Genomic DNA, 26,811 nt, shown 5'->3' on the forward strand with positions numbered 1-26,811 from the left:
GGTAACAATCAGGCTCTATATGTCATAGAAAAACATATTCTCATGAAACTTTTTCTTAAGGTTATGCCGAAAAATATTTGACGCTGCTGTAAACGTTATTGAATAGTCTGATTACAAGTGGTATAACCGTTCAACTAAGGGTAATTTCCTGAAGACTTTGTAGCCATAAACATCAAGCGTTTATTACTCGTACATTCTCCATGGAAATTTCTGGAGAATTATAGGGGACATCAGCATGACACCTATCTGCATCCTTTCACTGATTTTCATTTTCGTATTGCATTTCACGATTTTTTATAAAATATGACTGACTATACAACCGAACAAGAAGAAAAGATCTAAATGCATATAAAGAAACACCGAACGAGTAAAGCATTGAATAATGGAATTTCAAAGTTCTGTTGTTTTGTGCTTTTGTTCTATCGTGTGACTAAGTTGCCCATTCGTTTTCAGCATGCCCAATACATTGTGTGCATTTGCCGATAATTGTAAGCAAGATAATTGAAATGTAGTACGCGGATACAGTAAGTTCTGTCTTTGAAGGCCAAAGCAGCTTAATGCTATAGATACAACCTAGCATTCTATGTAATTGAGTTTCATCTTTTAGCTTGATTCATGTTACGTGATTATTTGTTAGGTTCTAATAAAAGAGCAACTTATATCTTTCTAGGAATTTAGAAATTGTTGTTTGGCATCGTAATTAATTGATACAAACATAAAGTAACTCGCATGCATGGTAGTCGGTTGTGTTAAAATTTTGACGGACAGTTTTGGTGTTACGATTCTTCCTTACGTTACTATGTCTTAATATGTTTACCAAATTTGTTTACCTTAATTTCATATAACAAGAATTACAAGTGACTTTGTAGACTATCTTATAAGTTTCATCATCTATGTCTGATAATTTCTTATGAAAGAGTAAGTACTAAAAATGTCACAAATGAAATATTAAATTTAAAAAAATCAATAAAAATAGTATATCATATTATTTCTCATACCTGTGCAGGTAGATCCATCTAGCATAGCAAAGCCTTTTGGACATCGGCTCTCTAGGAAAACAAAACAAAGGAAAAGATAAAAAAATGTAAGAAAAATTATAATCTAGACCAAAAACTCTTAAAGGCGCGACATTTCATTAAATTTTATAAGTAGTAATTGGAATGTTAATATTTAAGTCGTCATATCCTTAAACATATTACTATTTTAGGAAGAGATTAATAAGCTTCAATTTTTTTTTTGTTGCGCACTATTGATGAACTAAAAATACTAAAACATAATATTCGGCAGGAAAACTTTTCCAGTATAAAATCAAAATAACAAAGATAAAACATATAATTTTATTAAGACAAACATAAACAGCACGGAGTTCCGTTTGCCGGTTTCAATGTCATAAAAATGTATAAAGATATTAGAGAACGTTAGGCCGAAATATAATATGCAAGGCCAGTGGGAGTTCTTTGCCCCAGCATTCTTCTATCACCAAATGGTGACATTTTGTAGTTGACATGCTCACTGGACTTCGCAGTTTGCGATGTCTTCCTTTGGGAATACCTGAAAGCAGAAGTCTTCAGATATATCTCCATATTACTCATGAACTCATCAACGCAGTGCAGGAGGAAGTTACAGCAATACGTTTCGAACTACGTTTAATTTTATAAAGAATTATGTGGGATTTCAGGATCAGGGTATAGCGATATATATAGACGTTTTAATGTTTTCATTCTTAAAACAGATTGATATGATTAGATTCAAACGCAGATACAGTACTTATACAGGTTACAGCAGCGTTCATAACGTAATTTGACCTGCGTAGCACAATGACGTACTGGATGAATGCGCGCCAGTTTGTGCCGCATTCGTACCCACCAGCGGCCGAGTGGTAAAGACGCTGAACATTGGTAGTTCGGTCTGAGGTTCGAATCCCGCGAACGGGCTGGCTGCATGGGCGTTTTCGTGGTTTTTCCCATGTGTAACGTGTATGCGAGCCAGTTTCCCTAGGCAGGTAGCCCTCGTGTGCTTTGCCATAATTAAATAATCCAATCCAATCCAATCGTGCCGCATTCGTGTACTAATTTGTGTACCATTTCGAGTGTGACAGTGATATGGATCGTTGGAGTGCACAGCATCGTGCCTTTCCTGCTGAAATTTATTTCAAGAATAATTACTCTGTTTTTGCTACCCAGCGTCTATTTCGGCAACATTTCAACTTGGGACGTTATGGGAAAGTTCCAGATGGACGGACCATTGCGACAGACATTTCCAGGTAGAGTAATTTCCAATTTTGGTGACATTTCCTGGTCGCCTCGCTCACCTGATCTTTCATGCGCCGACTTTCGGGGCACCTGAAGCAAGAAGTTTCCCGAACATGCTGTGCCACCATTCTTGAGTTGAAGGATCGGATACGAAATGCCGTCGGCAATGTCCCAGGGAATACGTTACGCCGAGTTATGGCAAGCTTCCAACGCCGCCTAGATGAATGTGTTGTGCAGAGGGGGCATCATATTCAAAAAGTAATCCACGCAATGGACAATGACTTACACATTAGTAAATAGCATACCTTTCACTATTAATTGACATAAGGGGTAATAAATAAATTACAGTTGCTTCCTTATGGTGTGCTTTTAATATCCTACTATGAACGCTGCCGCACCCTATATTACTGGATAACTTTTTGTAATAGAACGATACGATTAGAACAGCACCCCCCTCGAAAAAAAAAAAAAAATGCACGGCAAATCATGGTTGCTCCATTTCAGTAATAAAAGATCATGTTCTATATCTACTGTCTTTTTTATTTCGTTTTCGTACTGGAACGGTTTTCCGCTTGATAATAAAAATTTTTTTAGCTGATAACATTCTTTATTTGTAAAGATTTTAAATTTGTTTGAAATTCTTTTTAAATGATTCATACTATTTTCTCAGAATAAAATATTTTTCTAACGACTAGATTAACATTTATAAAAATTTGAAATAAGAAAAATACGTTTACCTATTTCCGAACAGAGTTGACAGGGACTACCCCATGCTTTTCCAACTGATCCGCAACATTCAGACTTCAGCATTGGGAATTTTATGTTATTTTCACAACGCCCTTCTCTGACTGTCATCCAGCATGAACCTCTTCTGTTATCTAAAAAGAGAAAAACTCTTCTTTATTAACTGATGAGTTAGTTCACCCAAGTATCAAATCTACGACTCATTTTCTGAAAAAAATGTTCTTTACGCTGATTAACGATATGAAAAAATGTAGAGAATATGCGTAATTATTAACGCAGACTTAATTTTACATGTATTTCAGTCTATTTCATACTTCATATTTCAGTCTTCGTAATTGAAACAGCATAGAAAATTTTATAGATCTGAGAGCATTTACAAATTCTATATAATCTATAAAACAATTACGAAAGGTTGATAAAAATATAAAACAATTTTATGCATTTTATATACTATTTCACTCGTTATGGAAAATTATCAGGGCTGTATTAAAATTATTTGGGGCTCTGGACAGAGTGCTCTTTTACATGGCACCAACAACCTATTTTCTTTGTTTTATAAAGAAAGAGCAAGATTTAAGGATTTAGAGGACGATTTAATCGCCCTTTAAACGCTTTAATATTTAAATTAAAAATCTAGAGCTTAGGCGATAATAAGGCTTAGGGAATTATTGAACATTACCGGGACAAACGTTATTCAGCACTATATGTTACTTCAAAAATATGTATTGCGTATTTCGATTGTAAGAAGCTTCTGGGATCATTATTATCACATAAAACTGGGGGATTTAAGAAGTCCAATCATTAAAATGAAACTCTAAAATATATCAAATTAACGCTTTTATAACATGAAATAGTCTGTATTCTAAGATTAGCACCTCTTTATCGACAGATAAATTAATCATCTTTTCCTAAATTAATCATCTTTTCCTTCTGCGATAATGCCAGAATCAAATCTTTCAGCGCGTTCAGTTATTTGCGTCTTAATTAGTATTAGAATCTAATCATAAGCAATTTTTATTATGCCACAAGCAGTCGAGAATCTTGGCAGGTCAACGTTTTTAATCATTAAGTGTCATATGGACAACGGCTGGATGGAAAATTCTAAGGCTACTTTTATTTCTTTATCCCGATATCAGACGTGGCAATTCTGATCTGGATTTCGTGAAGGTTACATGTAGATTCAAAACAAGACGCTGGATAGCCATGCCCTTCAGTAATTTGGCATAGCTATTGGAAGCACCAAATACGTTTTTATCGCGGTAGAAGAAGAAGACATCAATGCTGTGAAAATACGGTAGAGATGTGATTGAAGTATGTATTAAACTTCTAAAAAGAGGTAATAAAACACTTGAAATATTCAAGCATGCATACGGTGGTTAAGCAATGTTTCAATATTTCAGAGGTACAGAAGTAATTTGTGAAGCATTTTATAGCAACTGGATGGAATAGCTCTAGAATAACCCTCCGTATAGAACAGAATTAACATCTCTGAGACTGAGATGATTTCTGAAGACATCAGATGATTTCTGAAAAATGGCAACTTCGAGGAAACAGGTTTTATTTCATATAATGAAATATAAAAGACCATGGATACAATACTGAAGAAGATTATCATGAAAATTTCTATTCCATGTTTTTAATTTGTTTAAAATCGCTGTGAAAAGTATAATTCAGCTCGAAAGACTTTGCTTTCAAAAAGAAAAAATACACAGATCATTTTGTGTCAATATAGAAGTCATTCTAATATTGATGAAGAACAATCGTTAAACATTTCAATCGGTTTACATATAAATCGCGAGAAATTCCAAGAAAACTAATATTTTATAACGCTAATCACTCTAAAACGCACCATATATATATATATGTATGTAAAATATAAAAAAAAAAAAATACGATGGCTTTGCTCTTTGCGAACCAGCAACCTTTAATTTTCTGCAATTCAGCATCTCCCCTTATACCATTTACCTTCTAGAACATTCGCACCTATTACATAACCTCCTCATATAAATGCTGCGTCATAAGTTTTTCTACATTTTTCTAGAAGCTACTCTGTTACATAACCTTTCATATAAATGCTGCGTCATAAGTTCTCCTACACAGATGCCTTCTCGCCTTCGTCCTGCTAACGTTTCCGCTATGCTCCTCATTCTTTGTTAGAACGTTATGACGTATTAAAGTTTAAAGTCAGTCGAGTTATTTGATTAACTTCATCTGGAAAAAGTCATCTGCTATAAATTAAAAGATATGCTTGCTGTTAAAAGTGAAAAATCCTGAGTCGTCATTTCTCTCCCAGCTTCAATCATCTGCTAGAACGTGTAATGGAATAGCCTCACCGTTCGCCCACGATGTGTTGGAATAACTGAAAACATTACAGTTAACAATTAGCCGGCAGGATTGTTTCCTGCAGCCTGAAACCTCAATGGAAAATTTAGTTCAGCTCTTCAAATCATCGTTTTGTGTAAATCCAAGATAATGTGAAAAAAGTGAATCATCAAATTTGTTTTTTCAGTGTTTAAAAAATAACAGATCATTCTTCTGCTGTGGTGTTTTGCAAGTGATTCAAAAAATAATCACGCGTAGTGTTTACAGATTGAAAGTAATCTCTCGATAAATTGAGAAGTTCGAATGCCTAGTGAGAAGGAATATTTAATTTGCTTCGCCGATCTCTACAATATTTACAAAAAAAAAAAAAAAAAAAAAAAAAAAAAAAGCTTTAAATCATCAGTGAATTACCGTTTAGGAATTCAGCATTACAGTGGGTTCAAGGTCGATCTGAGTTAAGTGTTTGCAAGTATGTGCGACAGAAAATTATTTGCGCTTCTGCTTTTTCAACAGCTCAAAAATTGTTACATTCGTGTGAATCTAACTCAGGAACTAAAGCATTTAATATGCTGCGAATTCTATAGTTTTCATTTCAACTTTGGTTAAAATTTCTGGGTTAAAATTTCTGCAATTTGTTTTGAGAAAATCTGAAATTCTTGTTAATTAATTTTTCTAATTTTTTCATAATTATGTGTGAGAAAATTAAGTAACGAATTTTAAGCTATTTAAATTATTCATAGGGAAGGATATTAAGATAAGTTTTTATGTTTTTGAAATTTTGTTGAGAATTTTGAATACTAATTTTATAATTATTCTAAAAATTAAGTAGGTGTAAAAAATAAGTGAAATTATTACAGATAAGTAATATGAAATTATGGTAAATGCATGTTAAAATTTATGGCTTATTTTGTGTTAAGTATAGTATGATGAGGGTGTACTGGTTCCTTCAACAGAGGCCTGTAATTAATTACCTCTGTACAGTTGTTCCTTTTACCCTCTTCATGCAAGGTAATGTTGGAGGTTCTCATTTTATGAATGCATGTAAATTTTGTATATTATTATTATTATTATAATATTTTTTTATTATGGAATGTATTAGTGCAGTTCTGAAAGGCCAGTTACCTGAATGCAAGGAACGGAGGCCTTTTCAAGTAACTGCCTAGGCACCCTGGGCCACCAGTACATAGAACGCACTGGTTAGCTCAAGAGGACAGCCCTACTGATGGATATGGTTTGTTTAGAAGTATTGCGAGGCCTCCCAGTTGGTAAAATACAGGAATTGTAAATGAAAAATGATAACGGTGAAACCATAAATTCTGAAAATCTTAATCCCAGTTGGTAAAATACAGGAATTGTAAATGAAAGATGATAACGGTGAAACCATAAATTCTGAAAATCTTAATCCCATTATTTATGATGTTAAATTATAATTTATCAGTATAGAATAAGTATCATAAATATTTATGTGCATTACATTTAATTATAAGTAATGGTTATGTAAAAGTATATTTTGTGATATTCTGTGTTAACAAGAACTTTCCCTGAAGAATTATGATTATGTGAACTCTCAAACAAAAAGACTTTTGGACTGAAATGCTGAAAAAGTCAATAGGACTCTAAAAATTAAAAAATTTATTTAAAAAAATTGATATTTATAAATTATAGTTTATAGGGAAAAAATTTTATGATTTAGGTTTTTTTTTTTTTTCCCTTCCATTTTCATTTGCTAGTGCTTTAACTCTTTCTTTTTAAAAAGGCTTCTCTGTCACTACGCCTCTTTCTTTTTGAAGGGGGATATGTAAGTTAAATTGTATGAATCAGAATTATAATATAAGTGTGTGTGTGTGTGTGTTATATTTACTAATATATTTATTTTCATACTTTAAATTATTTAATTAAATTAGTTATATATTTCTTTTCTTCTACCTTTTTTCTTATGTAACTATGATTCTCTCTAGCAGAGCAGTAATGTGATGCGCGTAATCCTGACAAAGAATAAGAATCTAGCAGATTGTTCAGGACAACATTTATATGAAGTATCGCATGGAATTGTTGCAGCCAATTATTTGCCGACCTAAAATATGTGGCAAAGTAGATTCTACTGACATAACACAACAGTTTATACCAGTCTCTTATTCATGTTGCGTTTTTTTTTTTTTTTTTTTTTTTTTATTTTCAGATGTCACATGTCGAGATATCTTGTTCATCTGTTTTGTGAAGCACAAGGAAAACACCCATTACATCTTATGTTTCACTTATAGAAAATATGCTCCTTTGGTAGACAACACCGTTTCACGTTACGCAAAAACTATCAACATCGTCAAAAATCAAACAACAAATATAATGAATTTAGGATTTCGATGACGAAATACAGTGGATGTTTACACATTTTCAAAACGATTTCGGGCCCGTTAATTAATGTCTAAAAGGTAAAGAATATTTTTCTGAATATTTGTTTTTGTAGTCTGTTTTCTGGACCATAAGACTGCATCGTGGTTTCCATGACAGAAGAGAATTTCATAAAATTTCCAGGGATTTTGATTTCTATTCCTCTTCTATTACTTTCCACAGTCCATCAATCGCTTAGGAAGAGCTCTTTTCAAGAGACCAAAGGCACAATACCCATAGATGAAACGTCAGCGGACTTCGCAGGAATATGTTATAAAAGTATATATGCAATACATGCACCAGTCTTCACTGTTTCAAGACATGCAGCAGGAAAGAAATGGAATTTCTTCTGTAAATATAGGACGTAAAACATTCTCTTGACAGTACGGCAAGTTGATTTTAACACTTTTGCATTGATTGAACTAGGTTTGTGTATTTTTCCTCTTCGTTTTCGATAATACATAGGACTTTTGTTATTGCAGTCATTAAGACAAAAGCATCCTTAATAATAGGTCACAATTCATTTCTATTTATCTCTTGCTAAATAATTTTCATATAACGTTTTACAAATTGTTCTGCGTTGAGCCAGATGCCTCGGCAAAAACTGCTAAACACTGCTACGTTTTTATCTCTTAAAGTTATAAACCTTGCTTTATTATTTTATTTATGTTGCATTTTTGCTACAGATGCATTTAAAGACTTTGAAGTTTACTTCTGCATCGGAGGATTTTATTACCAGTAATTTAGCTTTATAAATATTAGAAACAGTATAGTACCTTTTTCGCGTATTCATTTGGAGTCTGCTTTCCGCATGGAAATAATGATTAACGATTTGTCTCTTTCCGAACAAGAATGTTGCTTGTTTCGCACTTCGAAATTTTACTATTTCATATATTTCACAACATTTTTGAATTATGGAATTAGAATACTTCTCTTCGTAAAGCGCAAAAACAGCTTCTTTACGTTTCGCTTTGCTAGCGAAATTTTGAAAGAAGAATAAATTTAAAAGCTGCATATGATGTTTCTCTTTCCAAATAATAAGCTGTTACCAGAAATTTTTATTCTAAAACATTTACATTTTTAGAATTCTTTATCGAAATCGTTCTAAAATGTTTACCCTTTCTATCGCAAATTGAAGAGAATTATTCAAATTATTGAAAATATAAGCTAAATTTACATTAATGTATAAAATAACAATGCAGGAAATCAATACCAATGCAGATATTTCTTGAAGCATCCAAAGCAGAACCTGGTTCACATTCACACTGATAGCTTCCTTGAGTGTTAAAACATGTACCGCCGATACATATTTCTGATCCTCGTTCTTTGCATTCATCAATATCTGCAATAATGAAAAAAAACTCATTAGTTAACTTATATTAACGCTTGTCTTTCTCAGGCCAAATTAATTACCATAACCAACCATTTGATGATCATTTAAGTAAGAAACGACCAAAGGAAAAAATATCATTTCCTATGAATATCAAGTTTTGGAAAGAAGTAATTTACCATAAATTAGTCTTCGGATTCTCATTAATTAAAATTATTCTCTGAACTCTCATTAAATCTAGAAATTTTAATGATTTCTTTTCTAATTTTAATTTTTCTCGTAAATTAAAAAAACAAAATATTGCAAAGATAATAATCTTTAATAAAATATAAGAAACACCTTCTATGTATGCTTGTTAACACTGAGCACAAATACTTAAATGAGTAGTGTTTATGATTACTCAAAGATTATTTGATGAAATAGTTGTCATTTTGTATATAGGTAAATAATGTGTTGAATTCACAATGCATACCATTAGCAACCGGAATTTCAATCCTGTTATCGAAGAGAGTGTAAAACACTGGTCTTGACAGAACTACATTAGATAATCATGAATTTTAAACAAGCTGGTAAATGCGAAATCACTGTGACATCAATGTGACACACACACTGGTTTCCCAACGTTAAGCAACAAATTGAAAAATCGCTATAAATGGGCTATAAAAGTAGTTCGAAATTCTTGAAATTTGGATATGTTACAAAGAAAGCAAGCTGCATCGTGTAGCTTTATGAGGAAAAGTGGTACTGTCCTTACTTTACGTAAATATGAAAAGCTTAAAATCAGCTGCTTAGGAAGGACTCACTATTCGATGAACTATAGTACATTAAACAGTTCTGAGATAGCCGAACTGGAAAAATTAGTTCGAGACAATATTTGCCAGAAGAACTGCGTTATAGATTCATAGGCTAATTAGCAGCAGGTCAGCAACAGTCTGACGGTGCAAGAAGGACTGTCCCGTGGTAGTCGGTTGTAAAACCACTTTCTAACTATTGGTTCAGCCACTCGAGGACTTACCGAAGGTAAGCCAAGAGTTACCATTTCTGCAGATGATTGGTATTTGCGACTTATAGCACGTCTCAATAGGTGCACCTCCATTTCAGATTAGATCCACGTTAATTTTTGCTAGAGGAAGGATAACATCAGTAATCCGTAACGTAACGACGTAAGCAGATGACTGCATAAAAGAGTTCTCTCGAGAGGCGATACTCTTACCTCGCGCCACTGAAGCGAGACTTTGAATCGGTCAGGTAGTCATGTAAATTGGAAAATCAGTGAATATCTGTTTTGTTCATTGATGAGTCCACGTGATTCTCAACGTGTTTCTATATGGAGAGAAGCAAACACTCGGTATCTTCCGTCTAACATACGAGAACGATTACCTTTGTAGGAGGTAATGTTCATGTAACGGTTAGGAGTAACTTCAGGTGGGCACACAGACTTCTAAACGCTATCACAGGGAAATCTTAATGTACAGAGGTACAACAAGCAGGTAATGCCAGCCTTCACATTGCTCGCCTCGTGCATGACGGGACGCTTTCGGAAAGGTGTACTGATGATTTCCAGCTCCCTCCAAAAACCCTATATGTGATTAGCACGGTTTACTCTATCAATCGGCATTACTACCTATGCAGCTTATTGACAACATCCTAAATAGCACGAGACACCGCTGCCAGGCCTTAGTTACTGTTCCGGGTATCATACTCACTACTGAGAAATTTTTTCCTATTTAATTTATATGTCTGAATTTACAAAATTTTATATTCTTGTTGATATCTCTGAACTTAAAAAAAGTATTTAGTTCTGCATTAATTAATTTTATGTAGATGGAAAAACATTGTCAAACAACTGAAAAATTGCATTGGAAACAAGAGATTATTTAGGCAAAATAAGGTACTTCAGCACAGCTGAGGCTTTTAAAGGAAAATTAAAAATAGAATTAAAATGGCTTTCAGTTTTAAAAAATAGCCTACAAACTATATGCAGCTCAGCAGTTATCACATCACATCACAGTGAAAATGTCGTGTGTGATTTCAAGTACATATACATTTCAGTAAATGCAAGCAAAGTAAGATAATGGATTTTAATGTATCAAAAATCTTCAAATCTGCTCATTTTGAGGTCAGTGGGCTATTCTTCAAATATTTGTGTGAAGAAAGAGAGATTAATCATAATTTTAACATAATGTAACTCTTTTCAAACATAGGGGGATTTTTCCGGAATAACTTAAATTTAGTACTTTTTACTTAAATTAAATCATACCTCAGTAGCTTTGCCTTGTAATGATATCTATTGATTAACTAATTTTTGAAAAATCCCTGCGATAGCCTTTTATCACCCTATAAGGTATTTCTCCCGCCTTCTTAGCGTGCCTTCGTGGTGTAGTGGTTCTGCACGCTGGGCCGGTGTCTAGAGGTCCGTGGTTCTATTCTCGGTGAAGGCGTATGCTCATTTTTCATCTTGCCTGCTTCCAAAAATACCTAATGTGTCTACAACCTTATAGATATCTATAGCCCAATTATTTCATTTTTTGAGCTAGAGTATTCAACTAAATCGTCTCCTTACTACATAGAGTTTTCATGTAAACTAAAAACCTTGCACATCTCAGGGTTGTTGTCAATCACTCTAATTATAATGACTTCGGTTGATTAGTGAACATGGAAAAGTACATAAATACTATGTACTTTCAAAGGAAGCTTCTTGAAGGACATTATAGGAGAAACTGATGTTTTATCACGTTAAACGCGGCTGAAAAACACGAAAGTTTCATGAGCTGTCATGCATTCAGATGGAAATAAACCGAGGATCAACTATCGATGCTCAGAGATCTGATCTACTCGTTTATTAGTGCGAGACAACATCTTTGATTATTTTTTGAATTAAAGCAACGTGTTGCTTACCAATTAAGCAAAATTAGCAATTGAAAAATATTATTGTCAAGTTCTAAATATTATTATTAATGTGTAGATCAGCAGTGTATCACCAATCAACAAATCAACATCAACACAAAGCACGTCTAACAATTGTATTACATATTCCTCCAACAAAGTTCAAATTATGCTTATTGCATGGAAAAGAAGGAATTTGCATAACGGCAGAAGATACGATACAGTAGGAACTTGTATTGAAATCTCTTGCCAGATCTAAAACCTCTTTCTCAATTGCGATTCAGATGTTTAGTTCTAAATTATGCAATGCGAATGCAGAATGTGTAAATTCCTAGTACTTAACGAGATCGAAACTTCATCTTGAATGGAATGCTCATATTTGCTTTTCCAGAAATAATGCATTTCACTAAAGTGTTTATGCGGTAAGAATATTTTGAACGTTATTATTCTGCTTGCAAGAAAAAGCCAGATTCCTTCCGTGGGAATGTTTCTGGAATACTGAAATGTCAAAATTATACTTACGGAAAGGAAATCTAAAACTGACAAGTTATTCAGTACTTACGGTTATGATGCTATTCGATATACTTCGGTTTTATATATTACGCAAAGGCTGCTTGAAACCTCATGTAAATAATGTGGTTTTGATGCAACGCTTTAACAGTATCGTTTATTTACAAAACCGCAAAATTGCTATAACTATAAAACAGTTATTCTTAAAGCATCAAAACTTCTTTCGCTGATCAAAGTAATTAAAAAAAACGTGCTTGGAGTCGCTTAAAAATTCCCTGTGATTGTAAAAACCTGTGATTATTTCCCATTAAAAACTTACATTTACATAAAAATTACATAAAAAAATTATGCATGCGAAATAATGTTTGAAACTTTCGGAAATATTATTAAAAAAGTAATTTTATGAAACTCACGCTACACAAAACGTAAGTAAATAAATTAATATGCTCTGAGCAAATTGATCAGAGTTTGCACACTAATGCAGTAAAACTAAATTATTTCCTAGACTCTCCATTTTAATGTAGTTATTATCCCATTCAGTCCTAAAACAGTAACTCTTCTAAACTAAGTCATTTCAAAATTAATATTTTCCCATAACCGTAATGACGCCGATACAATATAACGCTTCAGCCAATAGTAATTTCAAATTTGGTAAATAAACGTAAAATTAAGCATTACGGATAAAGCTTAAATGAAACTAAACCACTCTTAACTATATTTCTTGTCTTGAATATGTAGCATTCTCCCTCTTGCTTCTCGCCTGCTAATCTGCTTGCTCTCCGCTGCTGTAGTGCCTTTACTCCCTCGAAATTAATTGTAATAAAGATATAGTAAAAAAGGCTCAAATATAATAAAACTCCGGGAGCAAATCGTGCGCATTACACATTCTTATTCAAGATAAGAATATTACGATCTATTTAAGATAAGAATGTGCTTATATTTTTAAAATAAAGTTTTAAATCGGCATGTCTAGCTAACATTTGTAATGCGCCAAGCTTCGTCACTCCGCAAATAAGTCAACAACTGATCACACAAGCGCATATATGTATGTATATTCAACTCTGCTTTGTTACTTTATGAACATTTTGCACGTTCTGTTTTATTTTTTATTTCTTAATTTTACCTTCCACGATTCTTTATGAAAAGCAAAAAACGGTTTTTCAAATTTATTAATTTGAACGTACATGTCTGCATAAGAGATTTTCACCAGTTAAGCCTTCAATTTTAATTCAATGCTGGTACCTTATAAATGCGGGCTCATTTCTTGCTCTATAACCTTTCTACCCTAAGGAAGAAGCATAGAATTTTACCTTGACCGAAGAACCACATTTATTACCCATTTAATCAACTGTAAATGTTTGCGTAACTTACAGATATTTTAAATAAACATATTTTAAACTAAAGAAAACAAATTTAAAATTAAAATAAAAAGGTGAAACATATACCTTCACAAATATTGGTAAGTACATTATGTCTTGTGCCTGTTGGACAGGTACATTGAAAACTACCTGGAGTGTTCCGGCACTGGCCATTTTCGCAATACAACAGATTGACTGCACATTCATTGATGTCTTGAAAATGAAAATAAAGAAATATTATGAAAAACAGTGGGAAAAGCTTACAGTTATTCAAATTACAAAATAAAAATTATTAATTATTAATATAAACTTAAGAATTTCAAGTAGGTATTAACACAAAGAAACGTCATTAAAAATAGGAAAACTTATGAAAATACTCAATAAATATGCTTCGAAAATTTCCTTTATAAAAAGTATTTTAGAGAATAAATTCATAAGTTTTGTTATAGATTTGATATGAATGGATAAATATTCTACAGAATTTCTATATTCGAGATGTGGCAAGGAACTAATGAAATATTTGCGAAGCCACATTATTACCAACGTCGTCTCTGTTACCAATCCAATGAGGTCATTAGAACAGTGGGACGGCGTGTACAAAGTAATTCCACGCAAATGTCGTTTTGAGATTAATAGCCTTTCTGAGCTAAAGCCCAACTGGGATAATTATATTAAAAATCGCTTATTAAACTTTACATTTTATTAAGTTTTAATTTTAATTATTTGATTACTTTAACCGTTAATTATTTAATTATTTTAATAATTACTTACTTATTTTTTAATTATTAATGAGTTTATTGGTCATTTTATTTATTTATTTATTCTTGTTCCTCTTTCCTGACGATCTACCATAGGGCTCTGGCACTTTTAATTTTAGAAATTAAGCCCTTGATATATAAATATATATATGATGTTCGACGTGAAATTAAATTAAACTTGGGTTCGGTTCTGAATAAATAATCCCGTGCAAGCACTATCGATTTTATTATCATTATTATTATTATTCAATATACTCAGTTTTCAGGATTTTCAGGATTTTAGAGTTTAACAGAATTTCTTTTGGAATTTTTTATACTTGGAGGTTTTCTTGATTGTTATGGGCAACATAATATTGATTCAAAATACTGCTCAGAAATTTTCGCTACGTTTCAGTTTCATATTAAACAGATATGTAGACTTCATGTGGGCGGTAGAAGTTAAATCTAGGATGCTTCTTGATTTAGAAAGACATTTTAATATACCAAAACGCACACCAAATGCACTTAAGACACACAAAGCACAAAAATTACAAGATACGTATAGAAAATTGTTGATGTTTACAACTAGCTTTCAAATTTAATTCTTGTTGCCAACTCTGAAAGGTACTCCTAATAACTCTAAATATGTTCAAACTCTAAGCTGATTTATTACTAAGCCTTTTGTCAATTCCTACATATATATTTTACATAAAAAATGTAAATATTGCACAAAAAATTAAATACAGTTTAATGTGAAAAATAAGAGATTTCACCAACAGCCAAATGCTGAGTGCTTTAAATATAATTTTTCATGTAAGAAGAGGTTTCTGTAGCGTATTATTTTATATTTTCACATCAAGACTCCTGAAATTACTAAATTATTTACTAAATTTATCCAATTTTCTTAAATACGTTACACTGTTACAGCATTATCTACCCTTTCCAGCGTTGCCACGTCAGTATTCAGAAATGTATGCATATTGCCAATTTTTTAAGTTGCTTCATTTATCGTTTTCATACATCAAAGAAATACATAGTATAAGAAATCATATAAATAGTTTATATTGTTATAGAATTTGGATAGATACTTGTTACAATATAAAATTAAGAAAATTAATAGTACGCGAAATAACATAATAAACAATAACAACGTAAGAAAAGAAATGAATTAAAAATATATATTTCTTAATAATATTATATAATACTTTTCCTTGGAAATAAGATTTATTAATATACCAAAAGAATAATAGAATATATTTCAAATTTCATAACAATTGCTTTTGGCATCACACTTTACCTCAAATACTTTTAAAAGATGATTTAATTAACAGTTATCTTTTAAAGAAAACTACACTAGAAAACGCTCAGCGCAGTTCATTTGTTGCAGATAACAACAAGAACTACATAAATTTACGGATTAAAATACAATTTTCTTCAATAAATAAAGAGAAAAAAATGAAAAATGACAAGTATGCATGATGGTGCTTAAAACTTTCCATTACCAGAACAAATTTTTCCTGTTCCATCAATTTGGTATCCATCATTGCATACACATCTGTAACTGCCTTTTAGATTTTCGCAGGCTCCATTCGGACAGATGTTTGGAAACACAATGCATTCATTAATATCTGAAAAGAAAAGAAAACAAAGCTAACTTTAAATGTAAACTAATGCATTCGTTAAAAGTTTCGGAGGCAAAAAAGTTTTCAGGTGATGTAATTTTGATCGCCTGAGAATACTGCATTTCTTTTCCTTTGCTTCAGTCTAGCGATAACAAGAAAGATAAACGACGAAGCGAGATTTTTGATTTGAAACCTAGTCTATCAAAATAAATATTTATTATAAATTTGTAAGGTTTTTATTCAACTGAATTGTCATGCTTGATTTTTTATTTCCTTTGACCGTTAACTCCATTCTATCCAGAAAATATAAATTATTCAAATATTTAAGAAAACTCTTTAAATATACAATTCAAAGAATTTGAGGGAAGTAAACTGGAAACGGATACTTCTTTTTTTAGTACCTGGTATCTATCCGTCTTTAAAAGGAAGTACAAGGGTTGTATAAAACACAGTGGCGATACATTATGAAAAGAATTCATTGGCATAGATAAAAAAATATTTACAATGAATTCCTCAGTGTAATCGTCTGCCATGTCTATCACCATCTGCCAGATTATGGGAAGGCACTGTATACCTTATCATGTGCACTTTAGTTGATGTACCGCAGTGACCGGGTAGCAAGGGTAACCATTTTACTACTGCAACAGAACAGTGGTTCTCTCATTTTCTCGAAATGATCATAGCCACATGCATTGATATCAGGTAAGTAGGGGGGATATTCCAATACTTCCTATCGTGATCCTTACAGAAGGTCCGTGATAACGGACCTTCTTCTCATTATGACATCTGACATTATTATGGAGGATAATAGGATTCGTCACTTTCTTCTGAGTACTCGACGTAGATGACATAGCAGGAAATCGCAGTAGTACACAGGTCCAACAGTCTGTTCTCAAGGTATAACGTGATGTAGTATCATTCTATGAACGTCCAACGTCACAATGAACATCACCTTCCTGTCACGCAACGCAGCATGCACCTTCTGTTGACGAGACGAATTACGATGCTTCCATTTATAGGATGTTGTACTTGCTTTATTCGTACAAGCGAATTCAAGTTTTTTCCAAGTAAATCATCATCGTTTCTTTGGAATCATGTTGAAAATGCTTTGAGCAAGTGCATAAAATGGTGCCTGTGTTACACATCAAATGACATACGAGATATCCAATGCACTGAAATTTTTCTGTACACAAGGATGTGGTGCAGAATGTGGAACACGGTTCTTTTTGTTATACGGATGCCTTAGCGGCTAATGATTATGGACTCCATCAACATCTAATAAAGAAGCAAAGAAATGAATTGGGTAGTTGTCTACCTAGCGTCGTACAGAATTTTATCTATCCTAAATGACATACATAGTAATAAAATCTAATTGAGACTGTTATATTAAATGACGATAGATACTACCATCTGTATTCGAATTAAGATTAAATTGTATTTTGAATAAGGTTTGAAATGAAATAAGATAATTATTATAAAAATTTATGAGTTGAGAAATGATTGAGATGAATTAGCAATAAAATGAAAACTGTGCTTAGTTGTGCTGCACTTCATTTCTCTACATTTCATCATTATTATTTAATTAATTTTATTTTTCTGCTAAAGAATCCGTTCAATCTAATGAAACCAAAAATTAACAGCAAAATACAGGCATAACGGTTTGAGCTGCGAATGCGAGCATTCACATTTACAGCTGAAGAAGTAGGTGCTATTTGACCTTTGAAATTATAATACTGATCACAGCATGTACAATTCCTATTGCAAATATTTGGTGTATTTAGAAGTTTTACCCTCGTAGTTTTATTCAACTCTAACTGATATTTCCTGTTTTTAAACCATTACTGGCTATTTACTGGAAAGAGATTTATTTCACAAGCAAGAAACGAATTGTATCTAACTGAATGTTAACTTTAAACAGTAGTGTACGGAATGAATAACTGCATTCTCACTGTGCAATAATTAGAAATTAATGTCACTAAACTTTCATTAAGGATTAGGAAAAATATTTTTTTCTTCGACCTAAATCTCAATTAGGTCAAATCCAAGGTCAAAGAAAGACCTTGGATTATTTGCAACTCACCATCATCCTGTCCACTGCCTGGGCCCTTTGGGCACAGCCGATGGAATTCCTGAGATCCTAGAGGGGGACATTGTATACAAGGAGTGCCCCATGCTGGTGTCATTGTTCCCCGGTTAGCACAACAACAAGCGGATTTTGTAACAATCATGGAAGAAGGATTGCTGCATTCCCCATTCTTGTAGTTTGAAAAGCAATAATCTCGACGTGTATCTATAAGAAAATTAACTCATAAGTTTTATACGATAATGAAGTGATAATGAATGGTATTTACAAAACTACATTTGAAAGAAAACAATTATATATAATATTTACAAATAACTAAGTTTCATGAAAGTAATTATTATCTGATATTAGTATAGTGATTGATAGACAGCGGCTTAAAATAAAATAATTTATTATGAATATATACATATAAACAAAGCTAAACTATACAGAAATAATTTTCGAAAACTTCCAAGCATGTGGACAAAGCATTTACTGGCAAGTCGTTTTCCATATTATGTCGAAAGTCTGCGAGATTCTAGGTCGAGACATTAAAATGGGGAAGAAAAAGTTTGTCACTAGAAGAAATGAGATAAACATCTAACCAAAAGGAAACTTTAACATAAGTATAATTGACTTATAGACCGTTCTAATAATGAAACAAAAAGGCTTACTCGGTGCTTAGAATTAAGATGCAGCGCGCAAAACATACATCCTAAGATGTGCCCAGAAGTGTTGGAGAAGAGTTCTAAAAAATGTCATTGTAAGATGCTTGACCAGAATCGTTGGTAGAGGGTCTTCGGGTTGAAATGATCTTTTAAATTTAAGCTATTCTTTCTGTTTGATTTGAAGAAAGAAGCAGACAGAAATATTCGAACGTTGAGTAAACTCACCTGAATGGTATTTTTGCTCCATATAATTGCTGCTTGGGAACCATGCAATGTGCTGTTTCCTTACAGAAAGATTGCAAAAGAAAACGTTTATGAAGAACGGTGTTGATGTTTACGGAGGAGTAAAGATTACTTTTACAAAGCCAACGAAAGACGTCTTCATCGATAATATACTAAGAATCTTAAGTAATCTCAACGAAGCAGCTTCTTCAAATGTTTTGATTGCAGGCCATGGCATATCGTATCAAAAACATCTCTGAAGAAAACGTTGCGGAGAAAACAACTTAAGTGGGAAACACGCCCCCCTTTAACACATTGTGGGAGAAAAGAAAGCAAGAAGAAAACATCGCAGTTTTAAAATGTGATAATATAAAACATCGTCGTAGAAAACTAAGTATCTTAAAAACTTTGCAGTTCTAAAGTATCGTCGTATAAAAATATAGTAAAATATAAAGTACCTATAAATCATCGCACAGTGAAAACTTCGCAAATATGTGTTTTCAGACTTACAGTTCTAGATGCATGTTTGCGTAATTATTTATAAGTGCAAGAAGAAATGAGTAATACTGCTTTATTTCTGTGTTCTATATTTTTGAATTAACTAATAAATTAAGGAAATTTAAGCAATCAAAATCTGAAATTAATGTAATGTATTGTATTAATTGCAGCTAATTTTACAATTTGATAGGTAATATTAAACTAACTGCTGTAATATATGTAAACCCTTCCAGTTACTGATCTTCGTTTTTTTCCAATATTTTTACTACATATATTTACTATATACTATATTTAGAATCTAATACTATATTTTTGTGAAAACTACTGATACCTATTCACAGATGAAATTATATACTAAATAATGACTTTTAATAGTTAACTACATACGCTAAGTTAGCTACATACTGTTAACTAATGTAATAACTAAACATTAGTTTCTAAATATTTTCAGGTTTTCACTTAAGTTTTCTTTTTGCTTTTTCAGTAAAAATTTATTTGTTGATTCAACAATGTAATAATTTATAATGAGAAAACGTTTCATATAATATCTCCAAGGAAGAGAAATTCAATTAAAACCATGAATATGAAACACATTTTTAGTCAGTATTTTAATTATTATTTTTAATTAGTATTTTCAAAATCTCTATTGCTTTAAAAGCATAAAAATCTGTAAAGAAAAATCCTTAATCACAAAAATACCAAAATCAAAAGTAAATATTTTAAAGTATTGAAAAAGTAGCTATTGTCATTGATCGCAAATTAATCGATCAAGGAAAGTAAACCAATCTACCATCAATTAACAACAGCTAAATTAAGTGAGAGTGTTTCATCTTTTTTCCAAGCAAGCATCAAATTATATTTCTGCTAGAACCAAATTAGAAGTCCTGAATAATAGTTAATCAAAATAAAGACATTAGTCTATTTAAGCCAGAAGAATTTATAAACAAAATAAATTAGTAAATAATCTTTTAAGTTGATCAGTAAGAACACGACAAAACTAAACTGGAAACAATTAAAAAAGATGCTTACTTCAGAAGTTATACTCTCATTTTCAAATTTAATTACAAGGTAAAAACAAAAGTTATACATTTTTTAACATAAATAAATAATTCAAAATCAAAAGAAGATCAAAATTGACAAAATCTTAAAATTAGTTATTTAAACATTTTTTGTAAAGATCAAACCCAGGAAAGAAATTAAAATTAACTTACTGCTTGCTAAATTTAAACAAAAAATGCAATTGTATTCAATGATGAAATGAAAGAAGGTTATCGTAAAAACTCTCGTATATGTGTGTGTGTAATAAAACTACTCCATTATTGTGATAAGATGGTTTGATGATTGGCGTTGGAGAGGACTGCATCATAACTTGAAGAATTTGCTGCGCTCGTTGGAGGCATAAATAAAAAAATTTGAAGTCATGGCTTAAATTCGCAAAATAATTTTATTTCTGGATAATGTACATTATCACTGTGGGTACGCTATGCACGCCCCCCCAATTTTGTACGGACTACATCTTCTTAAAGGACGAAAATTAGAAAGTAAACTCTGGTGACACAAACGTCTGGAAGCAGAAGGGAAGACAGAAAAGACGAGCGAAGAGAAGAACAGGGAGTTGCGACGTAATTTAATTTTTTAAATACGAATTCCATTTTAGATCACATGACAGTTTAATGTACATGTGTTGGGTTTAGACTTCATCGATAAGTGCGCAATACATATTAAATGACGGATGTTTTTCGTTTAGTTAGAAAATTTATAGCTCTGGTATTTTTAGAATGAAGGCAGGAGTTAAACGGCTATTAATTTATTATTTGAAAGTCAGATTTTCTATTTCAGATATATATGTATATATTTAAAATGAGTGCGATATTATCATCACGCGATAATTTGTAGGTGTTTTATCATTTAAAATCTACGATACTTTGTACGACGATATATTAAAAACTGCGAAGTTTTTGAATCGCTTTCATTTCTCTGACGATGCTTATATCATGATGTTTTAGAGTGCGATGTGTTCTTTCTGCCTTCCTTTTTCCTGTGATGTTTTATATGACGATGTTTTTCCCTTGCGCTGTGTTTTTCATGAAATTTTCTTCCGCGATGGTTTTGGCGGATATCACTACTTCTCCGTCTGCATACGTCAGCACTACTTCGTTAGATGGATCCATAGTTTCATGCTCTCTTTGTCAAACACATATTCCATGGCTTATCAGATGAGATGCTAAACTTTCGTTCTTTGTTTAATTTCACTTTTGGAATTAGATGTATATCTCCTTAGTTTTAGTGTTCTCTAGCCAACAAAGAGCACGATGTGGACATCAGTTGTAATGGCCTGATTTTCTGCGCAACGATGAATTAGTTTTAGGCATAATTAATGCATTCTCTTTAAATTAAATAGTATCTGATTCATTTTATTCTAATGATTTTTGTAATGACGTGAGAAATACCGCTGGTTCCTTGTAAAAGTTCATCATTACTAGGAAACATCCCTTAGAATCATACGTCGCATTTTCCTTTAGTTGGAAATTTTGACGTGATTGAGTATGACGTTAAATCTAAAAAAAATTAAAACATTTTAACAGTCCCCAAAACATACGAACTGGACTTATAATGTCTGTTCTAGCCATTCTCAACTATACTGCTATTTTCACTAAAGATTACATTGTTATGATTGTTTCTCGGAGCAAAGACAGTTGCAGTTTCATAATCCATGATATTATTTGTTACATCATGTATATAATTATAAAATAATTATAAAAAGGTGATATAACTACATCGTGCTATTACGGATTACATAAAATTCTGGATTTTCGTCTTCATCTGCAAACTCCTATAATTTATATTACGGGAATTTTTTATACAAAGTTAAAACGAAAGATGACTGAAATTTTTCAAGAAGCCACTTTTTTAGGTCCCGCTTTGCCAAATGAGATCAAAGATCTAGCGGATACTAATGAATTCTAATTGACGCTTTGATTTCCTTTCAATAAATAATCAAATTTTCATATATAAGAAATGATATTTTTATAAAACCATTATCACATTCAGTCGTTAACTCTTAGAATTTAATGCTAATCTGAAAATAAAATTTAATTTTTAGATCCGTTGTTTTCCATTCTGAATGCAACACAGTTTTTAGAACATCATTTCCTTTGTTTTTACAATCCGTTTTATGCAACGAGCTGGTATTAGAATAATCCTTTTCAGGTTCGGTTTTTAATCATTGGAGATTCCATTATATTGAATTAGAATCAGCGATTTTTATTTTGTGCAACACAAAATAGCTTTTCGCTGGTAAGAAAGGAAATTGTAATGCAATGCATTCTTTTAAATTTGCGCTTTCAGGACCAGTTTTTAATTATAAAAAAATCAAGAGAACGATATAATATGCATAAACAAAATTTTGGTCAAACATTGTTGCCCTTAAAGATGCATCTTTGATAATAATTGTTAACACAGAATCATAGAACCAGAGCATTTTTGTTCGATGAATAAAGATTTTAATAACATATAGCAGGTTAGACATTCGGGCCAAAATCATAATACTCAACGGAAGTACTTCCTCTCTTTTTTATTTTGGTGTATGTGTATGTGTTAAATAGCTGAAATAACAACTATAAAGTCCTTAGGGATTTGTTCAATAAATCTATTTTGTATCTGAAAAAAAAATGCAGTATACATTGTCGCTAAGGTAATCAGCTTGCTGTTCGTGACTGGCCATGACCTTCCGCAAGGCCGTTAAAATTTATGCAATATTGCCATTATTATAGTTCTTATTAATTATTGATCAATCTTATTATTGTTGTTGATCTTATTATTATTGATTATGCAACATTTCTATATGGTTTTATGATAACAAAGTGAATTTAAAAATGTACAGTGCAATGTACATTCTGAAATGTATTATTAAAAACATTCTAAAGTACATACATAGCGCATGAGATAGGCATTGACTTTGGAAACTGATGCTAAAGGGAAAGTATTCTAAATTTAGAGGATTTTTTGAGGAAACTGTATATGTTTGTTACTATATTATAAAGCTATAGACAGTTTAACATTTTTAATTCGTAGTTACTGTGTATTATTTGGATACTAGTGACATAATTTAATGGTTCTGTAAGTATTGCTACGAATTTTGTATACATGTAAATAACTTAAATGAAATTATATGTAACTTGTAGCATTTCGTGTATAATATACCATGAAAGGATTCAGAATGCGAAGCATCGCCAGAAATGTAGGCTTACAGGGTTAAGTCCGTTTAACATTGAGATAAATCCCCATTTCCTCAGAACTTTGCATACATGTAAATAACTTTAGTAAAATTATTTGTAAATTGTAGTATCTCTTGTATAATTTAACATGAAAAGACTCAAGATACGAAGAATTGCCGGAAAAAAAAGGAGTTACAGGGTTTAACATTGAGGGTAAATGGCTAGCTAACGGAATTCGCGAGATAGGACCAAGCTAGCGATGGTTTGAAAACATAAGTTTCATCAAGCTTTCATAGGTTCTGTGTGCATTCAATCCATTAAGAACCCGTACGCACGAAACAGTATCATAAACAATCATTGAATAGTTTACGTATCATAATGTTTTTACTTCCTTGAACGAATTAAAAAGGAAGTATTGTAATCGTGAAAAGTTTCAGGCAGCATATTTCAACGAAAATATTCAGTTTGACGGCTATCGAATGCAATTTAACGATGTTTCTGCGTGACATCTGTACGTAAGGACAGAATAAATGACTCTTTTCCTCCAAAAAAATTATAAAACTGCTTTAAAATGAATTCTGAAAAGAATTTTTCGTGATGCCTGTACGTCCGTACGTACGTATGTATCTCGCATAGCTCCAAAACGAGTAGCCTCAGAACGTTGAAATTTTGTATATAGAATTGCTATAACATGTAGATGTGCACCTCGTATTTTGGTTGCAATCGGCCGCACCAAACCTATATAAATATATTTATATATATATCCACTCTGTTACCCGGATCAGTGATCTCAGTTTCTTTACTCTTATACGTTTGTAAATTGTACATTTTTTGCTTTAAAATGATTGAATTATGTTGTTCTTATCTTCTGGTTAAGGTTTTTATGCCTTTAGGAAATTTGCAAGCAACAGAATCATAGAACCAGAGCATTTTTGTTGACCTGTATTTAAACAACAATTTAAAAGCTGTTTAAGTGCGTTTAAGCCTAATTTTTAAATAACATGGCGGACATGTTTGTTTACATTTGAAACAGCAAAATAGTAGATTTGTTGCCAATCTAGAGAGACTAAGCTTCGCAACAACAAAGATAACGCCTTCATTTATTATTTTCCACTCCGATTCTGGTAATGATCTGTTGTATATATATTTTTAAATACTTTTACATCGTACTCAGTGATTTATCATTATTTCTGATATTATTATTGTAAACAATATTTTTGTACCCATATATTTATTTAATAAGTTTTATGTAAACAATATAATGCCATTTACTGATATTGCAAGGATTTATTTTATTCTAAACAATTATTTTTAGTTTGACTTTCCTGTTCCTCCTGATTTCAGTTTCCTGCCTGATACACACTCTTAAAAAAACTGCGCACCAAGAAGGAGTTATCCGAATGGGACGAAAATCGGTATAAGTGACATGTACAGAAAAACAAATGATTACAGTTTGAGAAAAATTGGATGATTTATTGAAGTGATAGAGCTAATTTCCAAAGTGAAAAAGTTAGTAACGCGTTGGTCCACCTCTGGCTTTTATGCAAGCAGTTATTTGGCTTGTCATTGATTGATAGAGGTTACGGATGTCCTCCTGAGGGATATTGTGCTAAAGTCTGTCCAACTGGCGCGTTAGATCGTCAACACCCCCGAGCTGGTTGGAGGGCCTTCCCATAATGCTCTAAATGTGCTCAATAGAGAGAGATCCAGCGACCTTGCTGACCAAGGTAATGTTCGGCAAGCACTAAGGCAAGTAGTAGAAACACGTGCAGTGTGGATGCGGGTATTGTCTTCCTGAAATGTAAGCCCAGGGTGGCGTGACACGAAGGGCAACACAACGGACCTTAGAACTTCGTCGATGTACCGCTGTGCTGTGAGGTTGCCACGGATTGACAACCAAAGGGGTCCTACTATGAAATGAAATGACATCCCAGATCATCACTCCTGGTTGTCGGCCTGTCTGCCAGACGACAGTCAGGTTGGTATCACACCGCTGTCCGGGGCGTCTCCAGACTCGCCTTCACTGGTCATCGGGGTTCAGTTCAAAGCAGGACTCATCACTGAAGACTATTCTACTCCAGTCAGTGATATTCCAGTGCGAATGAGCCCGACACCACTGCAAACGGGCTTGACGTTGTACAGAGGTCAATGGTAGTCGGCCTCCTCTCTGTGAGCCGTCTATGTATGGTTCTTGCGGTTACTGAAGCACTAGTGGCACGTACAATCGATGTTAATGATGCATCTGGGGCTGTGAGTGCCGATCTGACGATTGCTCGGTCTTCACGTTCTGTCGTTTCTGTACACAGCTGCACACAGCGTCAAGAAGGAAGCCTACCGCTTCCTTCTTGACGCTGTGTGCGGCCATGGTTCAGCCATTTCTGCCAACATCGTCTAATAGTGGCATCGCTCCTGCTCAAATGTCGAGCTATTCGCCGATAAGACCAACCGGCACCTTTGAGCCCAACTACACGACCTCTCTCAAATTCTGACATCTGCACATATCGTTCGCGCACCTGTATGCGAGGCATAGTTACTGTCTACCAGAGTACACGGAATTAAATTCGTGAGGAATTTATGTAATTTCTCCTCTTAAATATCCTGCCAGCTGCGCAGATCAGATGCGCTGTAACGACAACCGTTCATTCATTGGCAGCCAAAATGTAAAATTTTGCATTTTGAGTCGAAACCTGTATGCATATCAATTTGTGTCCAATTTGCTTTATATCTTCTCGGTGCGTCGTGGTGAGTCGGTTTTTTTTTTTTTTTGTCTAAGATTGTATATATACTTGTATATATATATACATATGTAGACGAACACATCTGATAAGTCATACATTTACATACACACATAGAGAGAGAGATGCGATGGCTTAGAAGTAGTTGATGTATGTTTATTAATATTAATGTAATGAATAAGATTTATATTAATGAATGCATATATACTTTTCATCATTCATAATAATAAATAAATAAATTTCCAGTGTTTCAATATGTA

At 32.7% G+C, this 26,811-nt stretch overlaps 1 protein-coding gene across 2 annotated transcripts in view; it reads right to left on the minus strand.

The window, feature by feature from the left end:
- Positions 1-26,811, minus strand: part of LOC118189594 (fibrillin-1-like) — a 791,047-nt gene that overhangs the window by 170,163 nt on the left and 594,073 nt on the right. For both annotated transcript variants that reach the window (XM_085810675.1, XM_085810674.1), the window contains exons 16-21: positions 18,230-18,439; positions 16,030-16,155; positions 13,878-14,003; positions 8,920-9,048; positions 2,990-3,130; positions 999-1,049 (exon numbers count right to left, since the gene is read on the minus strand). In XM_085810675.1, the coding sequence (XP_085666801.1) occupies positions 999-1,049; positions 2,990-3,130; positions 8,920-9,048; positions 13,878-14,003; positions 16,030-16,155; positions 18,230-18,439 (783 nt within the window). The remainder of the gene's footprint in view (positions 1-998; positions 1,050-2,989; positions 3,131-8,919; positions 9,049-13,877; positions 14,004-16,029; positions 16,156-18,229; positions 18,440-26,811) is intronic.

Source organism: Stegodyphus dumicola, chromosome 2, assembly GCF_044657685.1.
Source record: "Stegodyphus dumicola isolate Sdum_Otavi_A_Nest chromosome 2, ASM4465768v1".
NCBI lineage: Eukaryota > Metazoa > Arthropoda > Arachnida > Araneae > Eresidae > Stegodyphus > Stegodyphus dumicola.